Source organism: Vanessa cardui, chromosome 9, assembly GCF_905220365.1.
Source record: "Vanessa cardui chromosome 9, ilVanCard2.1, whole genome shotgun sequence".
Taxonomy (NCBI): Eukaryota; Metazoa; Arthropoda; class Insecta; order Lepidoptera; family Nymphalidae; genus Vanessa; species Vanessa cardui.
Genome location: NC_061131.1, coordinates 6,624,307 through 6,651,127, shown reverse-complemented (window position 1 = coordinate 6,651,127; position 26,821 = coordinate 6,624,307). Strand labels below are relative to the sequence as shown.

The 26,821-nt window shown below is 32.4% G+C and overlaps 1 protein-coding gene across 4 annotated transcripts in view; it reads left to right on the top strand.

Moving 5' to 3' along the window:
- LOC124532219 (protein roadkill) overlaps positions 1–26,821 on the top strand; it is a 42,724-nt gene that overhangs the window by 12,637 nt on the left and 3,266 nt on the right. The window contains exons 1-7 of one of the 4 annotated variants that reach the window (XM_047106976.1): positions 3,647–3,890; positions 10,717–10,752; positions 18,933–19,101; positions 22,310–22,647; positions 24,102–24,343; positions 24,771–24,949; positions 26,559–26,701. In XM_047106976.1, coding sequence (XP_046962932.1) covers positions 3,877–3,890; positions 10,717–10,752; positions 18,933–19,101; positions 22,310–22,647; positions 24,102–24,343; positions 24,771–24,949; positions 26,559–26,701 — 1,121 coding nt within the window. In that variant the 5' untranslated portion in view covers positions 3,647–3,876. Of the gene's footprint in view, positions 1–3,646; positions 3,891–10,716; positions 10,753–18,932; positions 19,102–22,309; positions 22,648–24,101; positions 24,344–24,770; positions 24,950–26,558; positions 26,702–26,821 lie in introns of those variants that run through there. The other 3 variants (XM_047106978.1, XM_047106977.1, XM_047106979.1) reach the window with 3 other exon arrangements.

Below are 26,821 nucleotides of genomic sequence, written 5' to 3'. Positions count from 1 at the left end.
GTGCCGGTGACGTCACATGGTACCTTTCGTCAGCGTCACGCCGTGCTCCGTAAGAGCGGTTACGCAATCAATGCGCACCTCTCAACTTTCCAATTTCGACAACGCGCTATTGTGTAGCGCTTTCAAATTTTACTTCACCTTCTCCTGCTTTTAGGCACTTTCTTAGCGTTTCTCTACTCGCTGAAAAATGCTCTGAATGCTGCGCGGGCGCGAGCAATAACCGTGATGCACTTTCACTGCACTGTTCCGCCTTTTTAATGGAAGAATCACGAAAACTGGCGATTAGCTAATAGAATTAGAATTAAATTCGAGCAATGACCTATTAATTATTGAAAATTTTCAAGCCATATAATAAGATTTTGTAATAAAAGATAACTAAATAAATCGTATACTTTCACAGTTGTATTATACCTGTAGTTTTGACGGACATATTTGAAAGCAGTATGGATGTAAAATATTAAAGCGTTCTGCGTGACAGCTGGTACGTGGTAAGGTTTTCACCAGCTGCGATCGAAGCTTTCTCAGTTCGTGAACAGCGCGACAGTTGAGAGTTGACTGTTGTAACTTGCCCTACTCTTTGCTCATTATAACTTTATTTAGTGATGGTAATTTACTTACTTTTTAACGTGCGGAATTTCTTTTTCTATAAAATGCTGCTTGGGATCCGGAATAAATAATTACGTTGTTATGAATTTGCTTTCTTATGATATAACTGTACCTTTATATAATTTGTACTAACTTATACTTAGATATTATAATGTTATATGTTTATTTCTTCTACATTAATAAGAAAATATTTAAAAAAATATATTTTTGTTCGACACATAATCTGTATAATAAAAAGTAGTTAATCAAGACACATTTACTTTACGTTGTTATTATAAACTGTATGCTACTAGAAAGGTGTTAATCACCTATATGTAAAAAAAACAACCGCGAAAAGAAGAATTGGGAAGTGACATTGATAACGATGAAAGGTTGAAGTATACTACATACATATACTTGACCTTGATATATTATACCTTTTAAAACAATTTCTCCTGTATGCTATAATATTCTATATTTAAAAACTTCCGTCTCCTTACCAATTACGAATAGAAATAGTGTACCTATACTTACTAACTCGTTTTTATTGTTTTTAACCTCATTTGTATTAGTTTACTAAAACACATACGTGTATCGCCTCTTATATCATGTGACATAAATGCCCCGATGATTTTTCACAGGTCAATAAACAGAATAGGTTAATTAAGTATGACTCGATAACGGCCAGAGTAATAGACAAAGGAACGGATACCGATGTCTATTAATATTGCTTCCTTTTAAAGAAGTTATACGTAAGACCCCTTAAGCAGAAAATATAATAATATTTTTTTATTTTGATTTCAGTGTGTGTATATGATATACAAATGTGTATAGTATAATCAGTCACTTTATTCACCTCAATATATTTATACCCGTTACGTAATTGTAACTCAAATAGAACGTATCTACGTCATGAATCACTATTGCTATTAAAAACCGTACGTCATTCATTATTTTGCAGATGTGTAAAAAGTATGCGATCTAATAAAATAATCCGCCATAAGTTGTGTCATTATGACTCTTATTTATTCGGTAATACTTTTATTTCTTTAAGATTTCATAAATGACTAGTATTAAAAACAATTACAAGCATTTTGTTAACATCATAAAATTTTGATGAGATCGCGTCACCCAGTGCGTATTATCATGGCACGACGAATCATTTCTAATGTAAACTTGTTTATTATAATGTCGTATCAGACAGTATCTCAAAAGGATGGACAGTTTTTCTCCTATGCATTTAGAACTTAAATTGGACTGTATTTAAAGTGAACGTTATAGAAAGGAAAGGTCAAGTCGAATAGTAAATAAGAAAGTTAATCATGGAAAGTGCGCGCGAGTGAATCTATGGCAGTGCTGTCGCTCTTAAAACTTACAAGTGCTTAGAGAAAATGTATGTAATAAACAACTATGGTAATTAAATGTATTCATAGATATGCTACAAGATTACAATCGATACAGAGGCTTTTTAAATTAAAATGTAGATGAGATTCAGAAATAATTTGAATATTTGGTTTCAATTGACATCATTTGTAACCCAAACGGTCAGCATGCAAATGGTGAGAAAATATTACGAATAAGATTGAATATTTGTATGAAAGTAATGTGTAAAAAATATATTCTATCAGTGCATTTCAGACAGCCCAGAAAACTTATTATTTAAACCGTATAAAACGTTTCGTATGGTTCTAAATAATTAGATACAATTGATTGAATCAATGGAAAGTGTCTTAAAAACATATCTCTATATAATTATTAATTCCTTATGACAAGATTATAAAATGCGTTTGTAGTTGGTTTCCTTTTAATGACGATAAAAATAGTGTGTGTGCATTGTTGCATAAAAAGTCTTCTAAAATTTTGTTTTTGAAGTTAATTTTATTATAATAAATTTTATAATATGTTAACATTAAAAAGTTTCACCTCCCTTTCTTGAGCTCATGTTACAGTGAATTCGATATGGTTTTCACAGTCTCACGTCTTTAAATTATAATATCGCACAATTTATATTTATATTTCAAACTTATAATTAAAATTATGTAACTCCTTTTTTATGGTAAGGTAACAATTTATACGTCTATAGAAAATCGTTTTTTCCTCGGTGATCCGATTTCTAAATTCTTTACCTTATAATGTTTCATTTAAATAAAATATTTTAAGTATAATAATTTATTTTACGTAATTCAGGAGTATCTAATGCGTCATATATAGTGCGTGAATAAATGTAAAATATCTTATATAAACATTTATTATTGAAATATACAATTATTACATTATTTTGATTATTCGATTAAAATTTACTTACTAAGGTTTTTTTTTAAATACAAAAAACTATATACCATGTACTATACATGGTATATAGTTTATTCAATGTCGTATCATTTGCTTTATGTGGCAAATTTGTATGTATTGTATTTTAATTGATCATATAATAAATAAATTGTGAGTGTAAATGAATACTAGAAAATAGGTATTAATATTAATATTATGTGTAGAGTACACTACTGTAACTATGTATGCACGTTAAATTGACATACTATAACTAGTTAAGTAGAGTCGTTTGAATATGTATCAAAAAAGAGTTCGAAACTAGCTCGTGTTATATAACAACAATGCGCATGTAAAATTAAAATATTATGTTGCATATATTTATTATTTATTTTAAACTTGCATTTTGACAGGTTTCAAAACTTTATTGATATTAAAAGTAAGTACGTCTAAGCTAGTTAACACAATAAACTTCGTATAAACTTCTATTAAAATTGGTAACACGCTAGTTTTTAAAGCATAATTTCTTATTTGCATATTATAAATATAGATACGTTATAAAATTGTAACATAATGGAAAAAATAACGCATATTTTTCGGCTTGAGCTTAGTGGACAGCATGGATGCATAAGCTTTCACCGGTACAATGGAGACGCAGTAGAAAGGGTCCGTGCAGCTGTCCCGCGGGTGCCAGTCGGAAGGCGCTCCGCCCTCGCTGGCCCCGCGACTCTGCTCTCGGGCGAGAGGAGCGCTCGCGACTCTGACTCCCCGCGGCGCGCGGCACACGCGACGGCCGACCAGACCGACCAGTCGCCCCTCGCTCGTGCAACGTGTCGTACGTCCGTTACGTTGCTCCGCGCGACACAACAACCATGTGGTGAAGTGAAACTGTCAAACGTGATACGTACTCACACACCAGACAGCTTTAGTGGACTTTTCCACTATTCTATTTTTTTTCCTGGTGATTTTTGTGTTGACGAAGTGGTGCCTTTAAGTTGGAAAGTTGGATTATACGATCAAATAATGGCCTTAGCGAGGTGAGCTATTTTCGTTGTTGATGTCAACGCGGAACTACTTTATTTTACTATATGTATATGAATTAATTTTTGAAGGATAATCATTTTCAATTATTATTCGATTCCCCATATTTTTTATCGTATCACATAAATATTTATCGATATGCTAACGTTGATTTGATAGTTTCACTATTAATTAACTGTCCTTGTCAGTAACATTAATTATTTTTGTAATCAAGTAAGAAGCAGCGCTGCAAATAGCGAAAGTTACTTAGCCTCGCACGCATTATAACTTTCTTTGTTGTGTAAGCTGAACGCCAACGACAGGTAGAGGGAGCAGCATAGAAATCGAGTCACTTTTACGACAGGCATTATCATTTATTTATTAATAATAGTTTTAAGGAGACAACTGTTATTGTCTCCCATTTGAAGTTAACAGAATGCAGTGTATTTATATCAGTTCAGTGTCCCCTTGGCCCTGTCAGAGTCCGTTAATGCGATGCCGATGTTTTCTCTTCGTCCGCACCCTCGTTCGTTACGGTTACCCTAAAAAGTGAACCCTACGATTTTACCTCTCTATTTATTCTATAAACGTACTTTTATCGTATATTTTATCTTTTGACACTGTATTTTATATTTATATTCTTTATAATATTTCGAAGTATGTTAGTAAAACGTACAAGTAGCAAAAGTTATCAAGCATTATCATTTCGAACTTGCTCATTGCTCATGTGTTTAATTCTGTGAATCATATTTTTTATACTTTGTTTGTAACGTTCACGTCGCAAGCCATTCAAAACCGTTTATCGTGATTTGAAATAAAATTATCCTGTTTCGATATATAAATAATCCCACATTATAAAAAGCCGTTTCGCAAAGGCCTTTAAGCAGGTAACAAAACGAGGCCGGAAAGCGACTCGCCAGCTCCCGAAAGTTTTTTTGGACTCCTTCTTTTTGTTATAAATCTAAATTTAACATTTGGTCCTTTTGGTAGACGTATAGGTATTCAATTTTGTCTGGAGTTTATCTTTTAGTTTAAGTTTAAATAATTGCCGCGACGACGATTTTTATGATACATAGAATATTTGGAATAACGTGTACGCTAACGTACTAGATAACCTGATTTTCCATTTACATACTTCACTATCACTCGTAAGTACACAATCTATTGGATAAACAACGAGCGTTAAATCGTTGTTTAAAGACCGCACATATTCTGAAAAACCTATTTTAATGTGTGTAACACATAGTTGAGCCTCATTTTGTTTGTTTCTTTTCCCCTTGAGACGTACACTGTAGGTAAGTATACGGAGGTTATATGGCGCATTTGTATCGGTGTCGGCAAGAGATAAGGATTTGCGGGATGCGCTTCCAGAGGTCAGTGACCTTCAGTCACGGAGGTTACTCGAAAGGCACAGGATGCGATCACCTAAATTTAAATTTTATTTACTTATATAAATATCCACTACCATAATAAACCTCTTAAATAAAACCCTTGATATATAAAAGAATACCACAAAAGTGGTGAAATATTCAATCGCATAAAAAAAAAAACAAAAATAAAACTTAAATAAGAAAGCCAATTAAAGAAAAAATATAAAAAATAATTTCATTTGACCATTTAAAATGAAAATTCTGTGCAGCTTTTAAAAAGAGCTTTTAAAACTGCTCTTAAGTTTCACCGCTAGGTCACTTATGAACTCTATTTCAGCAATACTTTGCTTCAAGGAATAATTAGTACATTTTATTTCGCTTATTTGACTTCAAATACAATTTGATTAAATACTGTAAATAAATTGTATTTTTAAACTATACGTCAAGATAAATTAACAATACTGTTACACGAATACGAGCTAACATCGACTTTAAACATGTTTGCCTGTTGATATTAAACTTAAGCAAGATGCATTGTTAAAGATAAACAAAAGCAAACTTGAAGTATGTAATAATTATATGCGTTTAATATACTCTATTCTAAATCTACGAGAAACCAGGCCGGTGCCGTCTAATTTGATTGTGTAGGAATAAGTTGGGCGAGGTTATTTCGCAAGAGTGTATCAATTTAGCTAAGGGGCACCGGCGCACGTTCGCAAAGCAAGAGATCTCGGTCAGGCCCATTCTTTGCTCCTGTTTCAGTTGTGTATAGGTTAACTTATGTAATAAACACATAATATTTGTACTTATATTGTTTGTTACATGACATTGATGGATTAATTTTTTTTTTTTTTTTATGAAAACTATATTGTTTGGTTAAGTTTTTTTTTTTTTCTTAATTAAGAATGTGTGAAATTTTGCGCGAGTGATGGAAAGTGCGTCACTGCCTCGTTTCTTCGGCTCGGTGCGTAGCGTCTTTTCTTTGTCTTAACGATCTTGATTGTAGTTTTCACAATACATGCTAAGTATGATATTTTCTTTTTTTCTTAATCTTTTTTTTTTCTTCTTGGTACAAAAAGAAACTTTCACTAATGTTATTAATAGTCGTATACAAAAAGAAACTTTCCAAATAGCTAATAAATTTTAAAACCTTGTAATGAACCTTAACATATTTAATCATTTTAATTCTCTTTAGTAAATGTCATGGTTTCGTTTAGAACCAGCCATCTCGTTTGCATGAGACCTCATTGTCATGTCAACTTCGTTTTTAAAAAGCAAAGGTACACAGCCATTAATTGCAATGTTTGCCTGTTCACTTACAAAAATCGTCAAAAGTCATTACTAATGTCATAGTGTTATTTGTTTGAAGCATTTTATTTCTCAAGACCTTGCATATATTATAAATAAATATAGCGGAACATCCTCAATAAGCAAGGTAAAGTGTCACAACGTAGCACTTATCTGATCTGCACTGGAATTTCTAAGCTTTAAGTGGTTCCATGGATATTTTACTACTTATAAATTCAATACGACACTTTCAATAACCTGCTATGTAAAACATTGTTTAATAATACAAATTAATTATCTTGAAAATAGTCGGTAGCCGATTTGGAACATGGTTGCACGCGGCTTTAATTTGCCGAGGGAGCAATTCGGGACGGGGACATCGCCACGCACTCTGTGCTTACGAAGAGACGAGCGCGTTGACCCATTTCGAGCGTAACTCGGAATGGTGCTTCGAGGAATCGATGATATTATAACAGTCGAATCTCGAGGTCTCCGCGGCGCTTCAGCGACGCTTCGGGATCTGTGTCAGGGTCCTCCCCCGTTGGCCCTATACACCCTTCTCTCCGATCCACCTCCCACTAACAAAATGCTCTGTTGACGGTTGACCCGTAAAACTTGAGCGTTTGCGTTTCACTCCCTTAGTCTTGTTTAGCGATTTGGGGTCACTGTTTTCTGCCTTTATGGTTCGCCATTTGTAAAATATTTATTATGATAACAAATATTATAATAAGTATTTTAATTATTGTTTAAAGTAAAATAGAGTAAGTGATAACGATTTAAATAAGAAAAACAAACAAAGTAATTGGCTAACTTCATTATATGCATTACAATAATAATAATAATGGTGACCGCAATCCCTGCTTTCGATAAAAAAAAATCTACAACTGTCATGTTAAGGTCATAATAAATTTAACTTTCAATATTTTAACGAATAGTCATCTTAAATTACATACGACAGAGAGGTCATTCGGTTCTCTAATTTTGAAATTTGACTGACGTTTTAAACGAAATATAAAATAATGCGATAAATTCTCATAAATGTACTAAATATTAAATCGAAGCCAGACAACCTGGAACCAATGTTCAAGTGGTGATCGACCTTTGCAGCTGTCACCTTCGCGACAGTCAGAGGCAGTACTGGCATTGTCGCCTCCACACCAATAGGAAGCGACACGGTCGCAGATCGCTATTGGGCTTAAGGCCGCTTTCAATGTACCATCTTTTACCTTGTGCCCCTTACTGTGTAGTGTGACCCGAAACCGACACTGGCCGCAATAGTTAAAATAATTACATACTTTTGTAAACTTTTATGAAAGGAAATAAATCGTTTATAGTTTAATTATTATCTATACATAATAACAATAACGAAACAAACTTATTTTATTCTATTATTAATATGCATTAGTTTCATTTATTGATTTTTTTCTGTATTTTTTTATCAATATGTCATGAAACCAATAAAGCTTATTATAGTACTATATTTTTCAAACGTCATTAATTTCTCATGTAGGTCAAATGTATTACGATGTCAAATTTGGCCCCGTTATTCTAGCTGTTTACTAACTAAGTAATTTTGAGGTTCTGATAAATAGATTACTTCGGATTGATATTTCGAAAACGATTATTTTTATTCTACACTTGGGTTACTTTCAGTTGATGAAACATAAATAGTATATGTATTTTGTTTATAAGAGATTTAACTTGAGTTGAAAGAAATCTTATTAAGGAATAAGAATGATTTTAATAGTCACTTTATTCTCTCTTGAGTACATGGTTTCTTGTATAAAAAAAATGTTGGTTTGTTATAAATAAGATAACAACATTTTATCATTTACAACACATATAAACCAGGAAGAAAATATAATACGTTTCTATAGTGTTAGTATGTCATATTTTTTTAAATTATGGTAAATATTTGACAATACCAAGTAATTGCGAAGATTATGTATTTTTATTACGAACTTACATGTATTTTTATTAATTATTATTTGTTTCCTCAATAAATTTTGTTTCACTGATAATTGTTACGAAATAAACAATATTTAATTATGGATAACGAAATAGTTTGTCACTAAAAACGATTTCATGGTCAGAACAAAAACTTCACACTATGTTTGTACAACACAAAACCATATTTCGCTTTGTAAAATTACAATTATATTTAATCTATCGATTTGACTTTATGCAACGATAAATCTTCATAATATATTACACTATAGTAATAATCTATTAATTATATGCTTCTAATAAGCATGAATTTTCAACTATAAAACTTTACTACAATAATATTACAGAAATCGAACACGATAACAATTTAGATACCGGTTTTCAAATAAATAGTCGTTTACAAATGTTCTGAATATATTTATTTCAAGGAGTCGCTAATTTGGGAGTTATATATTACACACAAGACGGAAGTATTATGAAACCTCGATAGATTTCGAGGTTCGCGGTCCACCGAAGTAGTCGGCGGGTATAACATTGGTTTAATCCTGTAACAGAGGTCGTGTCAGTTATTAAATTATTACGGCTTTGAGTTGAGTTTTTTTAAACATAAAAGATTTACAAGTCTTGTATGACCGTAGATCGCGGCCTCAACCGAGTTTAGCAGATGCTTTCTCGATCGGTGAACCGGGTCGCGTTCTCGATGCCGCTGTTGGTGAGCCGACTTGCTGGTACGGACTGTCTTGGCATATACTCACACACATATATGAGCTGTACGCGCCTTTTACGTGCAATATACACCCACATCCATCTGCGCGTTGTGTCAGGGCTAGTAAATATTTTAATAACGGATCCATTATTCTTTATACCTATGACCTTTGGACATATACTTACAAACTATTGTTTAACGGATTCTTGGTGTAAGTGATACTAGAGTATCAGTATTTACGATATTAGATGAAAAAGTTTTTACATGCAAATATTATTTTTTACCCATCTGACGTCGTGTTGGTTATTTGTATAGTAGGTATATTTTAGACGCCAAGGTCCACCTAATTCGTCCGTTCATGGCGTCATCGCGATTTTCAAAGGTATTTATTTTGTCTAGACTTAAGTCACTAACTCTTAGACATGATTTTATGCCATTATAATTGTCTTAAATATTTTATTTTGAAAAATAAATAAATTTATGTTTACATGCCGTAAGAATGGAAAAATAAAAGTAATTAAAAAATCTTTTGTACGAATCCCGCCTACCGGAAAACGTATCACAATTTAAATACAATTTGCAGAGACGACCCTCGCAGATGTTTGAGGAAGTAGGGTCATATAGTTTATATCAGGCCGAAGTCAAGGTCTTTCCAATCTATTTAGTCATCTAGTAATTCATAGGGCAATAAAGTTAGAGGCCAGTAGCACCCGGCCTTTTCATTACCGAATTGCTTAACGTTATTTCGCATTTCCGCGTACTTGTTTACTCTTCAGTCCCATAATAGCCATAAATTCTCACTGCCCTCACTATCTGTTTGCATATTCGTGGCATAACGATGTAGAACGTGTTGCTGTAGTAGGGCCGAGGTGGCACAGTTTCTCGGTGGAGCTATAAATCAATCTATCCTAGTTATATTAATGTCTTATGCGGCTTTACATTACCGTCGATGTCTTTGCTTTCCAATGGCTGCGTTGCCAAATGTTGCCGTTTCATTTCGTGCGCCGAGCGAGTTGCAGATCATACGTCGGCTTCAGTTCCCCGCCGCGACTCCCACTCACGTATGGCACTTGGAATGTTGCATAATCGTCTCGCGTAAACTCTTGCTCTTTGTATTTAAAACGTGTTAAGTGTCCACGTAATCATTTCAAAATGATTTTACTGCCAGTGTTATACGTCACATTGCAATTTGCACATAAGACTTGTTTAGTTTATGTAATGCCAGGGCGTTACAGGAATGATTATGATTATTTTTTAACAATAAAATTAAATTATACATAATTAAAGAGTAACAAACGGAGTCGAACTTAATGGTCCATGATAATTATAACAGCCCTGGTCAAAAGTTCAACCGCTTCAGGTTTGCGTTTAATTCGTGAATTGCCGTGTGTCCTCGGCCTCGCCTCGCTTCGCTCGCTTCCGCCTAGAAGCTTATCCTCGCTCGGCGCTGCCAATAATAATCTTTTTGCTAAATGCCTTGATCCTAAACCTTCTTTGAATTCACCTGAATATATTAACGTATTTGCTTTCTAGGTATCAACAACAATCCGCGCGAGCCACTCGAATGAAGTACGTAATAGGTTTAATTTATATTATTTTATTATCTAGGTAACAGATATATTCTAAGTATTTACTAACGAACAATTTAATATCCATACACAAAAAAATACTTAAATGTCGCTTGTTTATTAAATGAATATCGTGTACATTATATATTAGGTAACAATGTTTATTTAAAATGCATGCGCCATGGTTTATACGCTAGGCATAATAGGTTTGCATGTCCGACGTCACTACAATATAGTAAGGTCATGACGTAACGCCAACTCTCCATTATAACCGACAATTGTTCGATTCCTCGCCACGAGGTTGCGCGGGAGGTTAGACCTCTACATATTTCCTCAAATAATATATATAGCCTATGAAAAGAGACAGGACATTCTGATAGGCTACGAAATACAATCACTATTAAATTTACTAAAGGACTAAAAGTAAGGATAAATACTATATACATAAATTTATTACAAAACATATTTTGGGTAAACATTAAAATATATCCATAATTAAAAATTATCCTTCTTCATAAATATTAATTTAATTTAATTTAAATGTAGGTTTACTTTACTCAGAATTAATATAACATTGAGCTACTATAGAAGTGACAAAATTCACTCAATACGGTGAGATTAATGTGAATAAAAAATGCTTTAAAGTAATCAACATTTCCTGTAATTTTATCTTCACCAATGCCAATTCGATAATATTAGTCGTATCGTGTAATATCGTCGAATTTACTTATATCGTCATTTCCTTATTTTTTGTAACAATTTATCACTATATTAAACAAGAAATAATTTAAAAATATTTATAGAAAATAAATAAATACATTTATATTAAATATGAGTTTGAATTTATTTTTTAAATGGAAAATGCAGAAATACAGTTCGTTTCCCTATCGGTACTACACGCTCTTAAATATTATTGTTCCTGCAAAAAATTGTAACAGTGATCGGGCATAATTAGCAAGAAGATAATTAGACATACTATAAGTAATGCACTTTTAGCGATATTCATTCAATGTTCCCATACTAAAAACTATACTTACACGTCTTTCATTTAAAGTATGTACGATTCATGTCTATCGAATCGGCATATACGTGTACATATACATATATGTATATACACATAAATCGCAATCATTCTTAAATAAATAATACGTTATTAAGAGATTAATACGATTACGACGTAATTAATAGGTTTAATAGAGTGTTACTAAGAAATAGACATATTGTATATACAATATAATTACGCTTATGTTAAAAAAATAATTTACGATTTGTGCATATAAATAATATTAGTAGGTAAATCCATTTAATTATCCTTATACGCACATAATACCTTATAATAATTGTATGATAAAATATTAATGTTAAAATACACAGTAAATATTACTGAATAATATTAAATAGTCTTTTAGATACCACATGAAACTTGATAGAGTTATTTCTGTAAGATATAATAGTGTTTTAAGCAGATCTACAGTTTGAATAATCAATGCAGCCAATACTACTTTACGATTAATATTATTTTACACATAGACAGGTACAAATTGTTCAAAGAAAAATAACGATGAATGATAGAATAAAATGATATCCTTGAACGTTATCTTTATAATTATGACTTTGTTATCATTGATACTGTAGCTATTGGTATACAATTCGAGCTTGCACAAGATTACCAGACGTCATATAAAAATGCGACAAAAAGTTCAAATTTCTAATATCTTAATAAGAGATACACATAATAGAAAATATTGCCTCCGTTTGCATCAACGGAAAATTCCGAGAAAATGCTGAATGCGTTAATTTTAGAATTGTATAATAGTCTGTACATAACAATGTTTGATTTAGTCATTACAATCTCATTTTTTAAAAATATTACTGTACGATATACCTATTCATTTAATAATTTATCTTATGATTTTCCTCTGTAAAATGATCTCATTTTAATATACTTAAAGTATTAGTTTTTATAGGGTTGATTAATATAAACTATGATTTGTTTATATTTTGTAAAATTTAAATTTCAGACGGTATTTTCCAATTTTAATTGTTTTCTAATCTATTGACGTATATGATTTAGAGATATTTTTTTTTATTAACTTATTATAATAAGGTCTTTTTTTGTTTCTATTTCAACGATTTCTGTTATGGGTTAGTGATAGAGATGTAAATCTTGCGAAGCCTTGCGATTATTTATCGGTTCCACTTTCGTTGACATCGGTCAAGTGTTAACCCTAGCTCCGTACATGTAATGCGAACACAATCGTCACAGCACACGTGGCGCGGTCACCTTGTACGTCCTCGTACATCTCGGACAAATAGAGGTGTCATTTATTTCCGCGTTAGCTCGCTCGTCCGCGAAATGTTTATGCTACATAACCTTGCAATTAAACATCTGCCTACGGACAGGTTAAAAACGCCAGTTACTGTTTATATTCATTTAATGTTTTTGTTAATATCACGTTTTCGACTGTATATCACGTATGGATCGGGTCATGTTTTATAATATTGGGCAATATTGTTTATTAAATCGTATACATTATCTTAGACTAGCGGTCTTTATGTGATTTGTTTGATATTCAATATACTTACCTACATGAAATTCACGTTATAAAACAAAGCAACGACTAAAATTGTTATTCACGCATTCGCTTAATTAGTAATATGTAATCATTTTCAACAAATTATTATAATAATATGATTGAACATAGCGTTAAATAACGAGCTTTGACATTGAGAAGTTATTGTTACAAATTGCCACGGACTATGACGACTGCCATAACCTTGGCAGTATCGTGTGTTTGATTATATACGTCACATCCACGATTCGTTTTAACTGTATCTACAAATATGTTACCATATTGCATTTTGACGTAAATGCACCAAAACATTACACAAACACATATTAAAGTCTTAAAACGCGTGGAAGTTGATGCGACGTTAAAATTCTTCATATATTCATAGATGAAGTATTAAAAGGGCTTGAACAGTAAATAATTACGACTTACAATAAGATAAATACACTTCCTTGTTTTAAGGCGCTTACTTATTTGTTGTTGTCTTGGTTATTCATTTAAAAAAAACATGCCTAAATGATTATCCAACGTGTAAATTATGTATCGATAATAAAAATCAAGTGTATTTTAATTGGAGCTACTATATTATAAATATACTTTTTTAAAACGGTGCTATTCAAATTTAAGTCTTATGTGTAGTAACACTAAACATAATAAAAGCGTGCTTAACGTACCTATACAAAACTTAAATATACAATTATAGATTTAGTGGAATTGGTTTTTTTTAACGAAATCTATAAAAACAACGTTATGTTAAAGACGGAGGCTTAATTACATAATATATGCAGATATGTCATTCGTCTCATTCTACATAGCCTACATCTGACAGCATCGCTCTTTTGTGCCATATTCAGACGATGAACTGACCTTGTATCCATTTATGTGGTCTATTATCAATTTTCGCTATCTGGTTTAGTGCAGAACGACGAAATATACCACGAATTTATTTATCATAACCGAGGTAACCAAATTATATAAAAAAAAATAAAATCCATGACATCAAATTTATTTATCGGTAGCCGTTAGTTTGTATAGTAACTAGAACAAAAACACGCTTAGTAGTAATAGTAAAAATGAGGTTTTAAGTGCAGTAATAAAAGCAGAAATTATTCGAGATGAATAGTTTAATAGGTAGTGTGTTAATATTTATATTATAATGTAATATACGTATGTATAAAAGTACGAGACGAGAATTGAAATAAACGATACGAATGCATGATATCACAGGAGTTTGCTCGATAAACATTCCGTCCTTCAAGCAGCCCAGTCGAGGACCCTATTGTCAGGTCGTCCTCAGGACGTCTGAGTCACAGCACGCAGTTGTCGTTAAGAGGGCATTGCTCACTTGGTTACTCCCCCCTGCAGTGGCACGTCCGCTGCATCATTGAGACATCGCTTGGAAAAAATTATATCGCACACCTATTTGCGATCATTGTTCTACGTCCTAATTTTGTTGCCATTGTCTTTATTAAATCGTTATTATTCATTGCCGATTTGTAAAACAGTGCTATATTGTTCACCATTTATGTCCTGTTATTATTAGTATTCGTCAATAAACCATATTTAATAATATGGTTGACAACGATTATTGCTACTAAATATGATTTTTTTTCGTTCCAAAACCACTGAGAACTTTAACTTTTGGTTGACAAAACATTTTTGAAAGATATGTTTACAACAATGTAACTAGATTCATAATTATTATTTTTTAAAGAGATCGGATTCTTTTGTGTTTATTTTTTTTTTTTTACTAAAATATTTTCTGATTTGTTGCCACTATTATGTTATAAAGTAATTTGACATATTTCTGTTGAATAAGATAATTATATTACAAGAACGTCCCGAGGGCTTTAAATATAGAAGAAGATACTAGCAGGTCGGATGACATCTATAATAAGACCCCGGGAGACCGATGAAACGTGTGTCGGTGATTGCTCAAGCTTTTACCGGTTGTTGACTTCTCAAAACGGCCGTATATTTAAAAATTCTCTAAATAAATTTAACTTTGTAATGAACTTCTTACCTTCTACGTTTTAAAAAAACATTTTACTTTACTGTAGTGGCGTGGCCAATAGAAAACGACCAACATTATTGTACATAGAATGCTTTTAAATCATCTTCTTGTAATATAATCTACTGTTTAAATGAATGGAATGCTATTTACGTTTGTCTAAGATAACTTTGATAGAAGTTAATGTGGAAAATAAAACCAAACTGATATGGTACTTCAGCTATTGTTAACGATAATAGGAGCGGTTTAACTGAAACTAGATGTAGGTCGCTCGGGCCGCTCTACTTGCCACAGTGGCAAATTTGTTAGTCGACCTCGAACAGATCGCTTATATCGGATATCTTATCAGTATTCGTTGCTATGAAAAATTGACCACCTAAAGTCGAAACTAAAACATTTTATACATGGAAATTTTGACGATATAGAAGTGTACATACGCTCAAAGATAAGGCTTTTATATTAATAGTTTGATCTAACATAACACTATTGTATTCATTACAAAATCCAATTTTATTTCATAATATTGCATTTAATTTTTTATTATATCATTGTCAAGGCATAATCTTAGTTGAATTTATTTGGTTCTGCCATTTAGTCAGATCGTCTTCCATCAACATCTTAACTTTCTGGGTCGTACTGATTAATAAAATTAATGAAACCTACTTTTGTTAGTGACTCGTTGGACAGTTTTTGCGCTGATGTCTGTAATGCGTTACACGTTAATCGCGGTTTGTTACAATAACTGTTTCCCTTTGTCCTCGTTTTGCATGAACGACGCATTAGCCTTTTTTTCTTTAGGTTTGTTGCGCTTGTTTTTATTTATAACATGATGATACCTATAATTAATTGTATAATTTCATCGAATTATTTTATAAAATAAATAATTTACTTACATTCATAATTCATTCATTCATTTTTTATACATTAACTATTGTTATTTACGAATTAATATGCACTAATATGATTGTTAATTTTCATTGGAATAGACGTTTTAATGTAAACAGATGTTTTTATATTTAAAATGGCATCGTGTACAAAGGCCTGTAATCGAATTTATATGGGCTGTGTAATAACACACAAAGATTGATTACTATCAAGTTGTTTTTGTTAATTACACAAATGACCGTTCATATTGTTGATCAATTCTCTCGCAACTTAGTGGTTTCATTACCAGGTAGGGCTGTGGCCTGGACGTTTCGCTCGCCCTAATAAATTACCGGGGCACACAGCTGCTGAACGTTGAACAAAGCCACCGCGCGCGAGCCGTGAACGGATGCAGTGTGGTGATGAAACTGACACAGATTCTAACGTGTATTTGGTAATCGAACTACAGTTCGTGAAAGTCTCGCAGGACGGCGATATCTTGCATTGTAACGTCCCACTTCGATATACTCTCGACTTTTTGATGACACCGAAACCTAAAAGCAAAAATATACTCAAATTACTTGTAAGTCTTCTTAAGCCATGAAGTTATTGTTCACTAACGGGTACATCGCTGCCCGCCTACTGTAACGAACGAACGAAAATTTGTTCGCGGCCCAGATTTAGGATGCGAAATCGCAATTGTTGATTGGCGTATTACGACGTTGCTACATTTTTGCCTTGCATTCTATTCCATGAGAATTTTCAAGTATTACCATTAGGCCACTAGGTCACTAGTTAGCATACCTTCTAATTGCAACGTTGATTTATTATTACTTATATCCAGGTATTAATTTCGAATAAGTTCACGGATTGGCTATATCGATAGAATTAAATGAGTTTTCAAATGCCCTCATGAATATTTATTATATTCCCCATGTTATTCTAACAGAAATGTAACTTTACAAATAAGCTGTTCATTTTCAAATAGTAACTTAATATTTTAATTTTTTTATTGTGATATTTGTATCTAAACTGATATGTTCTTGTAGTTCGGAATCTCTATCGTTATTCGCCATAAAAGTCCTCTTCGCCAGGGTTCCCAACGCTTTGTTGTCATCAGCATAAAATACGAAGTTTTACGTATGATGCGATATTGCAACCGCTGCAAGGGATACGATATCGTTGAATTGTGGCTTTCTCATTGCGCATTTATGTGGATGACCGTCTAGCAGTCTGTGCCTCATGTGTAGTGAGGGTACTGGATACTTTTCCATTCTCGTACCCTTGGATTTGTAGGATCTCATGTATAGTAAGGGTGCTGGATACTTTTCCATTGTCGTACCCTTGGATTTGTAGGATCTCTTTCGCTGTTTGTTTGTATGACAGGGATTCAGTCTTTGAGATACTAATGATACAGTAGACAGCAAATATAGACGAATATTTGTCATCTTAAGAGAAAAATTTTCAAATTTGGTACACCTAATCTAATGATACAATAATGTAGGTACTGTAGAATATCTTATTGTTAATCGAATTTTGTAATATCAATGATAACATTATATTAAGACACTATTGTGTATAAGTTTAATACAATACCTACAAACTGTGACTAAATTTATTCCTTTCCATGACGAAAATTGAGATCTAAAACAATAGTTCGTGGAAGACTAGCGGAAGCTGAGACATAAGCACATGTATCGATTAGTGCCAGTGCAGTTTGTGAATGTTGACTTTGAGTCATATTCAAAGAACTTTCAATTAATGTTTGTCAACAAGTCAGTTCCAAAGCAAATTGTTTCTATTACTTCATTACCGTAACTACGATTACTTTGTGCGGTTTAATTACTAATTCGTTATTAACTTTACTATTTATATACGAGGAAGATAATACGCAAATAAATGATGGCTGTTACTATATAATTATATACACAGATCCTCAGACAATTTATTTAAAAATAAGTTAAGTTGTATAAATAAATACCTGGGTTATGATGATGATGGATGCTCAAATCTATTTAAAGATCGATGGGTAATATTTCTTTTTAATTTTTTTTTTTGTGCAAAATGAGTTATTCATTCAATGCAATGTTACAAAGTCTAATATAAACTATTTGTTATAATACATACCTATCTAAATCTTTTGATAATACAATAGTGTGTAAATGTAATTATGATGATAAGCGTTTATTTTGATTTAAATCAATATCCGTTTATTTATCCCATATGTGTTCAAATACCATTCATTCGATTACAATAAATGTTTTGTGCGTTGTTGTGCATACGTCTTCACATTTTCCTGACTTATTACCATGGAAATCGCATCGGATAATTTTATAAACACTTTAAAAGGGTATTACAATTAATGTCGTTTAGTAGTGTAATAAACGTTGATATACTTTTCAATCGCTAACGTTTGTCCTTACAATAAGCTGAACCGTTGGCGTTATCTAAATCGTTACATATGTACCTACCTACTTAGTACAGTTAGAGTGCGTTACGTACAATATTTCGAAGTGAGAATTAAGCCATCTGTTATACTATATTTTTCCTCGTATGGGTTATACATATCGCTTAAATCAGACAAGTGCTGAAAATAGTTTATTAATTTGATGTATATTTATTTTAACAGTTTTCAGCGATTGGCATCGATAACAAATAATTAAGATGTTGACATGTCACGATCACCCATACATCACCTGATTGAAGTATGCATATTGAACGTCACCCGCGTTGCAGGCTCGGGTCGGGCAGCGAGTGTGGCGGTGGGGGGTCGGGCGGCGGCGCGCCCGCTCCACAGTCGGCGCGCGTGTCCTCCAACGGCGCCGGCGGGATGGCGGTGAGCCGCGTGCCCAGCCCGTTGCACGACGGGAACACGCCCGTTGCGGAAAACTGGTGCTTTACACAGGTATACACCCAACCTGCATCATTACTTTTAGACATAAGTACCGGTACCACCGACTGATCTAAGGGCGCTAAGAGCGGCAAACACATAAGATGTAGTAAGTATTTTACTGTTGGGTTGTTGCTGTTACTACCAATAATAAACGATGAAGTCTCTGAAATGTATCAGTAATGGTGGATAGGACTAGATATTAATTTCAGTATTTTACAAGATTTTATTTACACCTGTTACTCGGAGTCAAATCTTGCACCTGACTCATAAACATGTTGTGACGGTTGCCAGTCCTAAGACTTCTGGACCTATAACACTCTCGGCGCTAGTTACAATACAACAGGTATTCTAAAAATTATTAGTTTTATATGAACATGGTTTCAATATTTATTCAAGTAGTATATTTCTTACTAGTCGTTAATTAATTATTTTTTTGTGTTCGTAATTCTACGTTATACTAGCTTCCGCCTTATTTAGTGGGAGTAAAATAAAGACTTTTTCTGGAGAAATAAGTCATATGATGTAATATAGAAAAATGATATAAAAATATGACGATAATAATTAAAAATGGATGATAGGTGACTTTGCGAAAAAATACAATCAAAATCGGTCAAGTCGCCTGAAGGGAGACTGACGGACTCACGTTCGCCGGAATTTAAAAACAAAAACAAAGTAGGTATCTGATACCTAAGTACAGACTCGAAACGTTTCGCCTAATCAATAAATTTGTACTTGAACATCAAGGCTACAAAGATTTAATAATCTAGTTATCACGAAAATGTTATCTGCTGACCTTACAAAAGACAAAATTACAAGGATCGTCACCTAAAAAATTAGTTCAAAACCTACAGCGTAGCCAATTAAGTTCACTCGTGCGTCTGTTTCGGCGTCACGGGCCTCTAACCTGTAAACAACTATACTAAATAGCTAAATTAATCTTTAGCTTAGTCCGTTTTTATTACGAATATTTCAACAGCGAATACATTAACTTATGTTAAACTCCAAATAAAATATTACAGCTACATAACGGTTATATTATAAAGATGTAAAATCTTAATTTCTCATGTGACTAATTCCACGTTTGTGTGGTTTATTTCGAACTGAAATCAAATAAATTATAATTAATGATAATACTATTTGCCAGGGTCGTTATCTTTGCTCTTGAAATATTACGTGTAACGACGATTGTGTTAATATGAACATTAACAAGGAAGTAAATACGAACGTGTATGATATTGTATTAAGGCGGCCATGACTCGTCCATAAAGATAATAGTGCTGGTTTTGTGATATGCTAATTTATTGCGTCTATAATTATTTTGAATATAAATGAAAGCATTAATTATGCAATTTATTTTATATTAAATAAAGGTTTTTTATTTGTAAAAACAACATTCAATTAGTAACATAATTGAAATTGAAAAACAATAAAAATGTTCGTTTAATTTTTCTACGTGTTTTCCAAGGACATGGAACAATTTTGGTTTCAATGATTTAGGAAACAATAAAAGGGTAATCTTAAGTAAATCGTGAAACCTAATTTTATTTCCTGTCACACGATCATAACAAGAACTGACAAATTTAGAACGACCGTTGAACAAGTTAGATGTCGACCTGGTATTATCTTTTTTGGTACTTTTTGCCAAAATCTATTTGGTTCGCTAAAGATAACGGTGTTTCAAGAGAATCGTTTCAAGCAGCGGTACGTTTACTTATTAAGGTAGCTTCGTTGTCAATGCTATAATATATAACTGTATTTTAGTTGAATATGTCTTTGGATTATGTTTATATATAGATGGAGTTTGCATTATTTGCGTTCTAATTAATGGCGTATGATTAATCAAATTACCAGTCGCTTCCTTGTACATTCATGGAATGTTACGTAGCTAAGAAGCAAGCACGTGCAATCGCGCTCGTCATACAAAGATTCACGTTGTGTTGTTCAGATCGACACGTTTTAAATTAAAACACGCAATTGTTATTTAGAAATGTAATGAAATTATAACTCTTTTATTTGAACACGCATTTTTTTTTACTTAGTTTTGTCTGTTACGTCATATTCTTTGCAATCTAGTTTTCACTAGAACCTTAGAAGTTATATTATATATTTATTTATTAAGGTACAATAATTTTTAATATATTAGCGTCCTGAAAGCGATTGTAGGTGTTATATCATTAATAAATTCAGCACGTACAATGAAAAGTTATCTATTTAAAAAGCGTTATTAAATATCAAATTGTCAGTATACTTTAACAATAATTGCTAAAGTATATTGGTGAAAGAAAAACATGTGATCATTGGAGCTAGTTAGGACTTGGTTTTTGCGATTGGTATAAGTGTAATCCAAGACAGCGGGGATGATGCGGGCGGCCTTGGAGCGGGTCGGTGACCGGGCGAAGACCTCAGCAGCACCGCAAGTCGGCAAGCCAAGCAACGGTCGGGGGCAACGACCAGTTCCAAGCGTCGACAAACCGCCTAGTCCTGACCTCCAGTAGCCCATGTGCCCACCTCGGCCATACTTGGGCCCCGGCACGTGTACTGCGATTCACTCGAATCACGTTAGATATATGATATTTGCAAAATTATCACCAAACACGTTGTCATCCAATATTGCTAATACCTACGTTAATTAATACCTCCAGTACGCTTAGATGATATTAAACAATTATATAAAGGTATAGAAATTAAAAATATTATTTTCGAAACATGCCTATATTACTAGTTGTAAGTCCAGATGAATAACATCATCCAAAATTCCTCAAAACAAATTACGCAAACATCCAGCGTAATGAAATTGGTGAATTGTTTATGTCTTTATATATGGCTCGTAAATCGATAATCTCGCCGCATAATACTAAACTAAAAGGATTTACATACCTACATATGTCAGTTTGTATGGTGTTTTGTTTATCGTAAATAAGTAGTTAATGTTCAAAGCGACCACTTGTTTCGTAGTTATCAAAGGCGATAAAAAGTATACCACAACACACAAAGGATGTGGTTTTGCCGTGGTCCGGAGACACCAATATACTATATGTATCATATATAATTACAAACAGGTATAATGAGCTCATTATTTTTTGTATTTTTTCGTCCACGACTACTCTTCTTATACTACATATTAATAATAATATGGTTATTTTTAAACTTATGAAGTGATTTTATAAAAGTCGAATAGAATCTGTAACATATATAAAAATGTATATTTCTTTTGTTTCAGGTCAAAGTGGTGAAGTTCAGTTATATGTGGACAATAAATAATTTTAGTTTTTGTAGAGAAGAGATGGGTGAAGTGTTAAAATCATCGACATTTTCAGCCGGTGCTAGTGATAAGTTAAAATGGTGTCTTCGCGTAAATCCTAAAGGACTCGATGAAGAGAGCAAAGACTATTTATCGTTATATTTATTATTAGTGTCGTGTAACAAATCAGAAGTTCGAGCGAAGTTTAAATTTTCAATATTAAACGCGAAAAGAGAAGAAACAAAAGCAATGGAATCACAACGTGCATACAGATTCGTCCAAGGCAAAGACTGGGGATTCAAAAAGTTTATCAGAAGGTGAGTCTTATGTTATTTATTTATCTTTTACAGATAACTCAACGTATAAAGAATATAAATAACAACTATACTTTTTGATATTTTAAATTCAAACTGTTTCGGAATCATAAACTTTTCTTAAACAAACATTTCATGACAGCAAAATGAATATGATATTTAAAGCTAAGGATTGCAGTGTGTCGTCTAAGTTTTTGTATAAATAAAATATAAGTAATCCTCGTTCTTCTAATAAACGGAATTCAAATTACAAACGAACCGTTGTGTCGAACGAACTAACGGAGATAACGCATACGGAAGAATGATAAAAGATAAATATCAGGGCAGAATATAGATAACTTACAATATCAAGCAGTATATACTAAAAAGAATACCTAAATGATAAATATGTTGTATTATATAAGTCAAAGGCATAAAGGACATTGCAAAAAATCTTACAAATATAATACATTTAACATAAAAATAACAATCACTTTTAAAAGGTCTAAAGTCTATTTTATTAGTAACATGATCGATAACTATCTACGTTCAAACAAAATGATATTTAGTAAATATTTTATATATGATTAAAAGTCTACTAAATTAAATATTTTAAATTGTTTCGATCAATGCTCGTATTGTGAGACTTCCGCAAGTTGAAACGTTATAGGAATATTGATAACATTAGCTCTTCTGCGAACATACATTTATTTATACAAATTCTTTATCAAGTTGGGAAATTTTGTTATTTTTTTTTGACAAGCGATGACGTCGTTCAAAAACAGATTACTTACAGTCCAACGCGGCTTGCACAATTTTAAACGTGAATAAGGGTTCGAAAAGGTTAAAGATCAATTTTCTCTGAGAAATGTTTCAACATTAAAAAACTTTTCTATTGAAACAATGTCTTGCTTATTTTTTATTTAGTTATATAAAATTCTAAATTTGAATTAATCATTAATTATTTATTACTGACATATTCCAATTACATATATTTTGTCTTAAATTTCGACCTTCAATTGAGTATAAATAAGGGCTATTATATTTCAAAAAACAAAAACTATTATCTTAAACCTCAAAACACACAATAAATTGGCAAATTAGTTACGTAGGATTCGCTTTTAACACGATTAAATGAAACATGACATGTTCAAATTATCTTTTAAATTTTGCAACAAAAATTTTATTAATATTTAATTCGAATTTTCGTATTCACCATATTTATTAACACCTTTATTGCTATGTCTAGGATATAATATCCAATGATATTGTGTTTAATTTCTTTGAGAGCTTTACAATAGATATAACGAGATATAACAAATGGTTCATACAATTTTCCAATACTATTATTTTTTATATTAGTGACCACTTATCATCAAGAAGCTTATTTGACTGATAATATACCTTCTTAAAAAGTTATGTGAATGATAAATAGTATATGTATATCGACTATAATATTTTATTATTTTCAATTATAGAGATTTCCTATTGGACGAAGCGAACGGCCTTCTACCAGAAGACAAGCTGACGATATTCTGTGAGGTGTCAGTTGTCGCAGACAGCATAAATATCAGCGGACAGAGTAACGTGGTCCAGTTCAAAGTACCAGAGTGCCGGTTGTCGGACGACTTGGGCGCGTTATTTGACAACGAAAGGTTCTCTGATGTCACGTTAGCGGTAGGAGGAAGGGAGTTTCAAGCACACAAAGCAATATTAGCAGGTAATTATATAATTTCCATATTCTATATTATAATAATTATTGAAAGCACTTATACGTAAATAATATCATAAAAAATGAAATTAAAAATAAATTTTATTATGTCTAATATGTTCCACCTGAATATAAGTATAAATAATGACTATACAATTAAAAAAACAACAGAATTCAACAAAACCTTATAACATAATAAACAATAAATTAGGAAATCAAACTATAGCGTTAGATGCAAACACTATAAGCAGGACTCTCTTTTAACATGATTGTTTGTAATCCCCAAATAAAGCACATTGTTTTTTTCAATAATATTCTAGTTATTACACGTTTGATAAAACTTATCTTTTATAATGTTGGATATTTTGTAATTATTATTAAATTTAGTATCTAATTCTCAACATGGTTTTAATCGTATGTAAAAAATCTCTTTCAGCGCGGAGTCCTGTATTTGCGGCGATGTTTGAACACGAAATGGAAGAAAGAAAAAGAAATCGAGTAGACATCACGGACGTTGATCACGAAGTTCTACGGGAGATGTTAAGATTCATATACACAGATCGCGCGCCAAATCTTGACAAAATGGCGGACGATTTATTAGCGGCAGCGGACAAGGTATTTAATTTTGAATGTATTTTTTTCTATTGGATACAATGATGTTGTAGTAAACAGATATGTTATTAACGCGAAAAAAGTGAAGACTAGAAAACGTCCTAATTGGGACGTGTGCCTCTAGTTGTTTTACGTAGTAATACGTTATAATACATCACAATTACGTAGTAATACGTTTTGCGTAATTAAAACATCTAGTTATCCCTTTTACTTATTGTTTTTATCAGGCTATCCTTTTTACTTTTAACCAAATGTAAAAATAAACTAAAATAAACGGTCCCCGGCGCGGCACACTTTTTTCTGTTGTTTAGTATGGATATAACATATCTGTTTCTTAGAATATCATTGATTGGATAGGTAACTTTTTAAATTAATAATGAATTTATAAAAAATCGTAATAATTCTGAGGTGCCAATGACTTAGATTAAAATTTTAACTTAGTAACCGAGTGTATTTATATGAAATAGCGCTGGACTCGTGTCACGTGTTTTATTTATTTTTTAAATTGTTTAGAGGTATAATGATTGAAATTAAAAATCCAAGAACGAATACTAGAACTTATTAATATTATCTTAGATGAAATTTAAACGAATTAAAATATTGTAATATTTGTTATTCATCATAATAAAGGTATAATTTAAGTACAGAGAACAAAATTCGTCGTGTCAGTTACTTCTTAGTATTTAGTAATATTTAAAAATAATAGTATGTTTGTTAAATAGGTATGTATTACGTAACATAATGGAACCTTGACTTTGAAATGATATTAAATTATCATAAATTTCTGACCAATTTATTATATGTTATGAAATACTTATTATCAACAGTAAACTAATTCGATTAATTATAGATGTAATATGAATTTGAACATTACATTTTTGACCTAGTCATTTTGAATTTATGAGGAATTTAAATGCTGTTTTAATTTACTGATTTATGTTGAATATTAATATTCAAATGCCCGTAAATGTGTAATGTGCACTCCGTTAATTACGTCCCGTGACCCGAGAGGTCCGAGTAGGCTTAACTTGAAATTTTCAACTAAGATAGCCGGTGTAATATATTTTTCACCACTAATAGTTATTGATCGAATGAGAAAGTAAAAAAATATAAAGTAAAGTAAAGTAACAGCCTGTAAATTTCCCACTGCTGGGCTAATGGCCTCCTCTTCCATTAAGGATAGGGTTTGGAACATATTCCACCACGCTGTTCCAATGCGGGTTGGTGGAATGCACATGTGCCAGAATTTCGATGAAATTAGACACATGCAGGTTTCCTCACGATGTTTTCCTTCACCGCCGAGCACGAGATGAATTATAAACACAAATTAAGCACATATATATAGTGGTGCTTGCCTGGGTTTGAACCCGCAATCATCGGTTAAGATGCAAGCGTTCTAACCACTGTGCCATCTCAGCTCTTGAAAAAAAAAAATGATTGAAATGAAATAACAAGAATTACTAGATGATTAAAAATTATTACAAATAGTTTTAATATAGATTATTCCAATGGATGTAAGAAAAAAGATAAACAAACTTTAGGTTTACGTATTTCATTTGATTTTACTTACTTACTTAAAACAATTATTCACGGTGAACATTGTTTGTTTCAGTACGCGTTAGACAGATTGAAAGTGATGTGCGAAGAGGCGCTCTGCCTCAGCCTGTCTGTGGAGACGGCGGCCGATACCCTCATACTCGCTGACTTGCACTCCGCTGACCAACTCAAAGCGCAGACCATCGACTTCATTAACACGTCAGTTCATCACATTTTCACAATAATAATAAAAGCATGTGTATATCTCACTAGCGGATAATGGGATTCCTCTCCCGTAAAGGGGAAGGTTTGTAGCTTATTCCAAGATGCTGCCCCATT